The sequence below is a fragment of the Humulus lupulus genome, chromosome 7 (assembly GCF_963169125.1).
Source record: "Humulus lupulus chromosome 7, drHumLupu1.1, whole genome shotgun sequence".
In the NCBI taxonomy this organism is placed as follows: Eukaryota; Viridiplantae; Streptophyta; class Magnoliopsida; order Rosales; family Cannabaceae; genus Humulus; species Humulus lupulus.
In genome coordinates, this window is record NC_084799.1 from 206,243,510 (window position 1) to 206,254,343 (window position 10,834).

A 10,834-nucleotide genomic window follows, 5' to 3' on the forward strand; every position below is an offset into this window, starting at 1 on the left:
AGAGAAAGCGAATTAGAGAAGGTCCTGAGGATTTTGACTTCTCGTCCAATGAGAGCTTGCCACGACAGTAATTAAGTTTGATTTTTTTTTTTGTATGATTAACAAAAAGGACAAATTTGTCCCCTTAACTATAGTTATTTGTAGAGTTTTACCCCTTAAATTTTTTTTGTGATAAAAATATTTCCTAACTATAGAAATCATTACAAACATACCCCTTTTGTTATATAATGTTTATTTTTTTTTAAGCAATTTGTTATGTAGTCACATGTCACATGTATAGTTACAGCACGATGATCTATTTAATTAATCGAAGTTAGTCGAAATTGAGATTATTAACGTTAAACGTGCAAAAATTAGTTCTAAGAATGCAGATACATATTCTCAAAATTTATCATTATATCACTATATATGTATGTATTTGTCTGTTAGAATTGTCGAATCTCATCACATTAGCACAACATTAGTGTTATATGAGTAAACTGTTTCAAATAAATGAATGATATGCAACATAAGAGACACATATACAATAGTTGTTATAGTTTAGGGCTGATTTTTGCCACGAAAAAAAGTTCAGGGGGAAATATTCTACAAAGATCGTAGTTCAGGGGGAAATTTCCTATTTATCCTAACAAAAATAAAATTATTATTTTTCCTAGTAATAAAACATTATATAATTCAAAAGCTTTCAATCAAAAATTTCAACATGGAGGCAATCGTTCGAAAAAGAAGGGGACTAAGGCTATGTTTGGTAGGAAGGAGAGGTGCTAATAAGAATCTCACATGTATAAAAGGAAATGATAATGTTCCATCACAAAAATAAGCATAAGACAAAGCATGACTTGTTAAAAGTTTCTCATGAAGAAACAAGAGACCCGGAAAAACTTCTCAGGCAAAATAAGTCAAGTAGCATTACAACCAAATCGAAGTAAAAAAAAAAAAGTTGCCCACACATGGGAGCAAAAGAAGGGGCGGGTAAAAACTTCATGGCTTCCTTTCGCGAGCACTCCATTCGGTAGCCTTAGCAACAACGTGGTCACCAAATGAGGAGAAGTCAGAGCCAGGATTCCGTTTCCACACACCATATAAGAATCCCTCACGTGTCCGGAATCTTCAAGGCCCACGTTAGTTTTAGGAGGAAAATCCAAATTTTACATTGGATCTTACCATTCTCAAAAACTTTCTTTGCAATACACTGTCAGAGAGAATGACCGAGGATGCCACAGTTATAACAAAGTTTGTGTAGCCTTTCGAATTTGAAGGCAACAAGGGTCTTGGGTTCACCTTCTATTAACCCCACCTTGATAGCCCTTAGGAGCGGTTTGGAGATATCAATGGAAATCCCGTCTCTAATGTATCGGCCCTTGTAATCCCCAGACACAATCAGGTCGACTTCGATGACCGAGCTAATTAAACTACCAATTCCTTGTCCTGCTTTCAATGATAAGCCACAAATAGGCCCTCCCATCAAAACACGTTTTTTATCGGATTCAAAAACAAACCTAAATAGAAAAGTGTTTGGCTTAAGTGATTCAACCTCAAAAGGACCTTTTAATTTCTAAAATATATTGACTGCATGAACAACCGATTCACGTGGAATTAATCGAGTCGAGACAACACAGCCAGCTAAAGATTTAGCAACATTGTCGAAACCTTTGCGGATGATTGAAACATCCAGATCAGCCTCGGGGACATCCTCATCATTTTCATCGATCTCAAAGGGCATTAGAGAGTGCGGCAAGCTCATCATCATTCATGGTAGACGATGGAAAAATCAGTCGTAGATTGATTGCTTCGGACCCCTTATATCAAAACCCCCACTACCAGAGAGGAGAATCGTTGAGAGAGAGAGCAAAAATCCACATTTACAATTTAAACTTTGGTTAATTCTATCTTAATTAATATATAAAGTTTAGCCTTATTTAATTTATTCTGATCAATCAATATTTTATTATTTTGGTTATAAGAGTTTAAACTTTTTTTGTACACGTTTATTTTAAAATTTCAATGATATTAAAACACAATTTAATTGATCAGATTAAAAAAATAGATGAATTAGACATATAATTTGGGTGCTGAATGGAATGAAGTTATATGGAGTTTTTATTTTATTTTTTAAAATTTTGTTTTCACATTTATTTTTATCAATTCAATGTGGTGTTTTGTTGGGCAAGACAGGATATCAACTTAATTTAAAACGTGTTATAATAATTAATAAATAAGTCAAAATTTTGAACTCTTATACTAAAGAATTGTTTGACATATTTGATTTGTTTAATAAACGTGCTACTACAATTCGTACACACGTGAGGATATAGGATAGGGGTAGGACGGAAGCCGAAACACTTTTTAGAGGTCTAAAGATAAAATATATAAATTATTAAGAGGACTAAAAAGTAATTTTTGAAAAAAAATTTGGAGAAAATAATTGAAATACTGATTCTATTGTTGGCACCGTACTTTTTTTTTTCTCACCACATCATCTCTTACTTAATAAATGTTTTCTAATTATATCTTTGTTGTGAATTTAGATAAATATCCTTATAAATTATTTAACAATAGAATAATATATTTTTACACAATTTTAACACAATTTGTTGTGAATTTAGATAAATATCCTTATAATGTTTTCTTCTTGGCATTTTTTAATTTATTAGGGGTGAGATAGTCTCCCCTAATATTAGAACTATCATTGCTAATAATATTCTTTATAAAAAAATTTACTAGATGTGATATTAGCAACGAACATGTTTTGTCGCCGCTAAAAAACATTTTTCTTGTAGTATCTGTAGATAAAAAAACTTTTCTTAGATTTCGAAGAAGAATGGATGCCCAAAACTAAAGACTTTCCTTTTGAAGAAGGAGCAGCGTTCCTACCTATCGAGTCTACAGATTTCCTCTTCCAAGCAGTGGACGGTGTCAAAAGCTTGGTTCCATCAAACTTTTTGTTGTGATTGTCCCCAGGAGAATATGCAGTGGGTTAAGAACAAATTCTTTTTATAGGAAGATTTGGTTTTGTTGTTATCGTTGCTTTGATCCATTCCCTAAATTTGCATTGGATCTTACCATTCACAAAAACTTTCTTTGCAATACACTCTCGAAGAGGATGACTAAGGATGCCACAATTATAACAAAGTTTGGGTAGCCTTTCGAATTTTAAGGCAACAAGGGTCTTGGGTTCACCTTCTATTAACCCCACCTTGATAACCCTTAGAAGCGGTTTGGAGATATCAATGGAAATTCTGACTCTAATGTATCTGCCCTTGTAATCCCCAGACACAATTGGGTCGACTTCGATGACCGAGCCAATGAAACTACCAGTTCCTTGTCATGCTTCCACTGATAAGCCACAAATAGGTAGGCTGTCATTTGATCCAAAAAGAAACATTAGTAAACTTCATAGAAGTGCAATCTCTGGTTCCTTTAGGCTCATCTAACACAAGAACTAATTTTTATAATATCCATGGCCCTCCCATCAAAACACGTTTTTTTATCGGATTAAAAAACAAACCTGAATAGAAAAGTGTTTGTCTTAAGAGATTCAACCTCGAAATGACCTTTTAATTTCCAAAATATATTGACTGCATGAACAACTGATTCACGTGGAATTAATTGAGTCGAGACAACATAGCCAACTAAAGATTTAGCAACATTGTCGACACCTTTGCAAATGATTAAAATGTCCAGATCTGCCTCAGGGACATTGTTGCGAATTTTTACTACTGCGCAAGTATACGCAATCGAATAAACAAGTAATAGTAGTGGAAATATATTATCGTTCTGTCAGGGAATTGATCTAATAATTACCAATAGCAAACTTTTATTTCTATTTGACTAATGAAATTTTTATGACAATTAACAATGAACAATAAACTAAGAAAACACAATTTAATTAACGAAATTTAATATAAGCGAAAGATTAGAGTATTCTAATTTCATCAACCTTCAATTCTATTCAATCAATAATACAACTAATATGTTTTTGTGATCTATGGTTATAGCAAGTTTACTAATGACAATTCTATTCTCTCTCAAGATATAAAATATTCAGTTTACTTGCGAATTTTCTACATGTCTGTGATAAATTCTACACATAAACCGCATTAAGAACAAAAACCTAATTGCTACACAAACCAATTTGATACTTTCGTTCTAACTTGAAATCTATGTCTATTGTCTAAAGCTATTCCAATTCTCACTTTTCAGATATTGAATTAAAACCAATAATCATGCAACATATAGCCAATCAATTACAAGCATTAAACATAAGAACAATAGATAACCATAAATTCAAAGATTCATAGAAATTGCATTAAAGACGAATAGAATATTCAGTGACTACATTAAAATACTCTAAATACGAATTTAGTTCATAATATTAAACTTCATCATCCAATCTAAAATTCAAAAACATAAAAATAAACACAAACGAAATAAACGTGGATTCTTCTCTGTTTCTTTCCCTTTGCCGTTAGAATGCTTCCCCTTTCTCTGTCCCTTCCGATCTTCCTTTTATTCTTTTTACAAAAACCTACGAATTTCCATGAAAATTTCCAAAAATGCCCTCGTGCCGATATATCGCCTATGATGCTGCGATATATCGCCTGGTGAATTTTCTTGATGAAAACGCGAGTTTCTGATGTCATTTCTGCAAAGACAAAATTTGGAAATCCTTCTTATGCCGATATATCGCCCAAGGCAGGCGATATATCGCCTGTACCATATTTCCACATATTGGCCAATTTTCGGCTACTAAAACCAACATTTATCCAAATTTTCGAACAAATCAGAATTATAACGGCAAACTGCACAAGTTCACCAAACAGATTAAATAGAAACTTTCTCTTGAGAAAAACAACCAAATCAATCTGAAAATGTTATCAATAAGCGTATATTTTGTACGCTTATCAGACATCCTCACCATCTTCGTCGATCTCAAGGGCATTGTAGAGTGCAGCAAGCTCATCATCATTCATGGTGGACGATGGAAAAACCAGTCGTAGATTTGATTGCTTCAGACCTTATATATCAAAACCCTCACTGCTAGAGAGGAGAATCGTTGAGAGAGAGAGCGAAAATCCACATTTACAGTCTAAACTTTGGTTAATTCTGTGTTAATTAATATATAAAGGGTTAATTTTATTTAATGCATTATGGTCAATTAATCTTTTATTTTTTTGGTTATAAGAGTTTAAACTTTTTTTGTACACATTTATTTTTAAAATTTCAATGATAGTAAAATACAATTTAATTGATCAGATTAAAAAATAGATGAATTAGACATATAATTTGGGGATCACTTGAGAAGTAACAATTTTTAAGATTGATTAATTAAAATTAGCTACTAAATATATTTTGTTTAATATTATCCATTATTATAATCGCATTTCTTATAGTACCACTTGAAAAGTACAATTGATTTGTGAATGTTTGAGCAAGAAAATGGTATGACATAATTAGTAACTAAAATATAAAAAGAAAAAAATTCAAAATATGGCTACAAATAGAAAAATTGGTGAAAATGACTTATATTTTTAAGTAATTTTTTACTTTGGCCTACGTTTAATGTTTTTTGCAAAATGGTTTCTATCTAAAATTCGATCAGCAGTCTAAATTTTTTGACCTGCTGACTAAAATTTTTGATCGCCTGTTTGAATTTTTCGACCACCTGTCTATATTTTTTACTAGCTGTCTAAATTATGAGAGGTTATTTTGCAAAAAAAAATATTAAAATTAGGCTAGAGTGCAAAATAATTTTAAAAAATAGGTCATTTTGCCAAAGGACACTAATAAGAGAAGATCACTTTAAATGGGTACCCTAAGTAATTTTTACTATAATTTGGGTGCTAAAAGGAACAAAGTTAGATGGAGTTTTTATTTTATTTTTAAAAATTTTGTTTTCACATTTATTTTTATCAATTCAATGTGGTGCATTAATTTAAAACGTGTTATAATAATTAATAAATAAGTCAAATTTTTGAACTCTTATACTAAAGAATTATTTGACATAATTGATTTGTTTAATAAACGTGGTACTACAATTCGTACACACACACGAGGATATAGGATAGGGGTAGGAGTAGGACGGAAGCCGAAACACTTTTTAGGGGTCTAAACATAAAATATATAAATAATTGAGAGGACTAAAAAGTAATTTTTGAAAAAAAATTGGAGAAAATAATTGAAATAGTGATTCAATTGTTGGCACCTTACTTTTTCTTCTCACCACGTCATCTCTTAATTAATAAATGTTTTCTAATTATATCTTTGTTGTAAATTTAGATAAATATCCTTATTAATTATTTAACAATAGAATTATATATTTTTAAACAATTTTAACACATAAACTACATAAAAAATATATATTAGCTTTTTTAGCAATTATGAACGTTAAATAAATTATAGTTTAGTAATTTTTTATGAGGTAAGTTATTATTTTAATAAAGCATAATTGTAAAATAAGTGTGTTTTAAAATTTCTTTATAAAATAGTAATTTTGTACCAAATGAAAATTAGTAATGGGTGTGAAAATAAAAAAATAAATTTTAATTGAGTAATTAACTTACATGTAAAAATTAATTTTTCAAAATTGCATATCATAATCAAACAGATAAGATCATCTCTAATGCAAGATGTAAATTTTGTGTCAAATTTAGCACAAAAAATGAGCTAATGTTATATTTGGCCAAATATTTGTTATTGTGCTCTAATGTACAATATGCAAATTAACACAAAAAAGTTAATAATTCATTTAATATTTATTGAGAACATACAAAAATTAATTTATTTTATTATCCAAAATATATATACTCTAAGAAATTTGCCATTAAAAAAAATAAAAAGTGATATATGATTGGTCATTAATTGTCAACTACTCAATTATAATAAGAGAAATTGGTGAAAATGACCTATTTTTTTAAGTAATTTTGCATTTTGGCCTACTTTTGATAAGTTTTTACAAAATGGTTTCTATCTAAAATTCGACCAATTGTCTAAATTTTTCGATTGCCTGTTTGAATTTTTCAACAATATGTCTAAATTAGTCGAGATAAATTTGTAAAGAATTATTAAAACTAGGTTAGAGTGCAAAATAACTATAAAAAATAAGTCATTTTGCTAAATGAATCTTGTAATAATTTGTGGTAATATGTTAAATAAAATAATAATATATATTGATGTATCAAATTTGATACATGTTATATTTTATACAAAATTTGGCACAACTTTTAGTATATACTAAATTTGACACACTTTTTAAAACATACAAAATATAACATTGCACCATATCTTTTTTCACAATCCATTAAAAATTCTCTAACTATTCATCTCATTTAAATTAAAATTATTACTAGTTTTTAATTTGGCCGATTGAGTTTCACCCACCAACGGTTTAAAAATAACATTCAATTTAATGTAAAAAGTTGTTTATTGGCCAAAGATAAGTAGGAAGGAAGTAGTTGAAAATAAAAAATTGGAGAAAATCTTCACAGTAATAATTCAGACAATTACGGCGCGTGATCTCACGTCGCCATCTGTCCACCATGCCTACGGACACAACCACGAAATTACCACAATACCCCCACTCTACTCCCCACCACTTCCTAAAATCGCGAGGGCCTTACAGTAATTTCACCCAAAACCTCAATCTCCCAACGCTACTTAACTTATTCTCGACTTACTTTCCTCTGCAACTCAACTCAACTCAGCTCAGTCGCTACTTCTTCTCCAAATCCCATGGGCAAAAAGGTAAAATGGAGCTGGACCTCAGCCGCGCTCGGCGCGGCGTCGGCAGTGGCTGCGACGGCCATAATCGCAGCGAAGCCGAAGGACCCACACTTCGACCTCATCTCGATCAACTTCACCTCCTTCAAGCTCAAACTCCCAGTCGTCGACGCCGAGCTAATCCTGACCGTCCACATCACCAACCCCAACATCGCACCCATCCATTACTCCTCCACCACCATGTCCATCTTCTACCAAGGCTCGCTCCTCGGCTCGGCCGACATCAAGGCCGGCTCCCAGTCGGCCAGGTCCTGCAAGATGCTTCGGCTCCCGGCTCGGCTCGACGGCCTCCAGCTGGCTCAGCACGCTTCTAAGTTCTTCTCCGACGTGGCCAAGCGGGAGATGTTGCTCGACGCCGCCGTCGATATTGGTGGCACGGCCAAGGTCTTGTGGTGGGACCATAAGTTTAAGGTCCACGTGGATAGCCGCGTCACCGTTGATCCAGTTTTTCTTGATGTGATTGATCAGGAAAATAGGTCTGAACTTGATATTTTTGTTAAAGATTAAAAAAAAGTGGTATTTGTGAAAGATTGAATGAAATGAATGGATTTTAATTTTATGATTGGAATCGAAACTTACGACAACAATTTTATCTTTTACATATATATATATATGTATTTTTTAATGTATTAAAATATTATGGGATGAAGAGAAAAACTAAAATTGAATGATTAATCCAAAATTATATATTTCAATAAAATTAAAATTATTTACTCTAATTTTGCTTTTGCTTCTGCTTCTACTATAAGTAAGGTTGAATATTCTTTTTCCCAAAAAGTGGGATGTGCTTTATCTTTATCGCCGATAATCACTATTTCAACGTGAAAATCAATTTTTTTTTATTTATTTATTTTTTGAGTGAAAACGTGAGTAATATTTGAAAAAAATTAAAGGGAATTGTTAAAAATATTTTGACACAAAACTCATACAGGCCGGTCCACTTTAGGGGCCATAGTAGAAATTAGACTCTATCCCTAGTTTTAGAAATTTCATTTAACTTTTATCCATATTTTAAAATGTTTATTTTTATACTTAGTATTTTAACAAACTGTCTATTATACCCTTGCCATGTTTTTCTCTTTAATATTGTTGTGATTATCGATAGTGATGATAACAACAAAGGATGATAATATTGGGGCAAGATAGGGGAGGCACAGTGGCAGTGAGGCAGTAGTGCTGACTCTAAAAGAAAAAAAATGAGAGAATTGAGATGGAGGCATTGAAGAAAGTAAGAGGGGTAGTTTGGTCACTCGCTCGCTAAATATGGCCAAGAATCAATAAAATAAATTTTGTATCTATTTGTAGTTAGTAAATAATAAAACTGGGTATCTTTTCAGTTTTTCCGCCAATATAATATATGGTATTTTATAAAATAAAACTATGTACAAAATTAGAAGCATTTTTTATAGAGAAATAATGGTAGTTTTTTAAATATATATATATTGGATCATTTTTAATTAGGAAATTACACCAACTATAGAATTTTTTTTTTTTTTAACTTTGAAGATATGGTCATTTTTTTATTAAGTTTCTTATGGCATATTTTTTTTTTTAGGGTTCTCCATTCCATCTCAAAAATTGGCACATTGGTGCATCTTTTGGTGTTTTTGGCTTTAGAAGTATTTTCAATGAATTGTTTTTTTGTTTTTTGTCTTTGTAATTTAGAGTATTATGCAATTTTCATAAAATTCTGAATAATTTATAGTGCCGAAAATAAAGTTCAAATACGTTGTTTTCCACGAACATAAAAAAGAAGGCACGAGTGTAACAAACTATTTAAACTTTTTTTCTACACTAAATTAATTGGAATTTCTCAAAAATTTGCAGGATGCTCTAAACAACTACAATATACACGACCATAAAAAAAATTTACACCGAAAATACTTTCCAAGCCAAAAACTAAAGGGGGGTGCACTTGTGTGCCCCTTTTTGAAGGTGCACCGAAGAACTACCCTATTTACATTTTTATGGTAGTTTTTTCTCATATATTTGTATACCATATATTTTTTTTATACAATATTAGTAGCTTGTTTTAATATGTTTTGAGATTATTATTATAATTTTCATCTATTTGTAATCTTTTTTATCATTCATATTTTATAAAATATTTTTTTTCATTATTTTTTTTAAATTGAGATATTCTTCACCATACTTTTTATTCCTATTTCTTATTCTTCTTCTTCTTTTCTTCCATTTTTTATCTTCCTCGACATTTTTTCCATAATTATCGGTTACCACTATCAAAACAATTTTGAATTTTTATGTGGTAATAATCGTATGTCTCTGTCAATTTTTTGTTAGTGATGTGTGGTAACTGGTTACCACTATCAAAATCAATTTTTTTTAAGTGGTGTAGTGGTAACTGGTTACAACTATAAAAATAATTTTGATTTTTCACTTATGTACGATTATCAAAATACCAACTAAATTATAATTGGTTACTTAGTGAGATTTGAAAAGAAAAAAAAAACCTGATACTAAAAAAATCAACAAAATTGATCGTGAAGGCAACTGGTTACAGCTAGATCTAAAAAAAAAAAACTATTCGCCATGGTACTTGGTTACATGGTCAGGTGTGAAAACAAATCGTATCTAAACAAAAAAATCTTAATTGATTGTTATTATAACTGGTTATAGCTAGGTCTAAAAAATCAGATATGATAAAAAGAATTAGTCGCTATGGTATTTGGTTACTTAAACTGGTCTAAAAAAAAAAATCAAATCTGAACAAATCGTTATGGTAATCGGTTACAGTTTAGGGCTAGAAGTAAAAAAGTTAGATTTGAAGTGCAAAATGAGATTTAAAATGTAAAATCAAACGTGAAAAAGAAGAAGAATAACAAATAGAAAAAAGAATAACATTAAAATCAAAAGAAGAATAATAAGAAGGAGATTGAACAAGGTAACAGATTACAGCTAGGTCCACAAAAAACTCAGATATAAAAAAAAAAAAAAAAATTCACGGTAGTAACCGGTTACTTAGACAAATCTGTAAAAAAAGATATGAAACAATAAAGAAGACGAAGTAGAAAAAAAGAACGTAAAGAATAAAGAA

General features: G+C 30.8%; 1 protein-coding gene across 1 annotated transcript; it reads left to right on the forward strand.

Annotated features, from left to right (window-relative positions):
- Positions 1–7,686: 7,686 nt before the first annotated feature.
- LOC133789250 (uncharacterized) lies at positions 7,687–8,366 on the forward strand. Its single transcript, XM_062227018.1, has one exon. The coding sequence runs from the start codon at positions 7,732–7,734 to the stop codon at positions 8,284–8,286; it is 555 nt and encodes a 184-aa protein (XP_062083002.1). The 5' UTR covers positions 7,687–7,731; the 3' UTR covers positions 8,287–8,366.
- Positions 8,367–10,834: the final 2,468 nt, after the last annotated feature.

Coding starts and splice junctions, on each gene's coding strand:
- LOC133789250 (XM_062227018.1), top strand. CDS start 7,732: ATGGGCAAAAAGGTAAAATGGAGCTGGACCTCAGCCGCGCTCGGCGCG.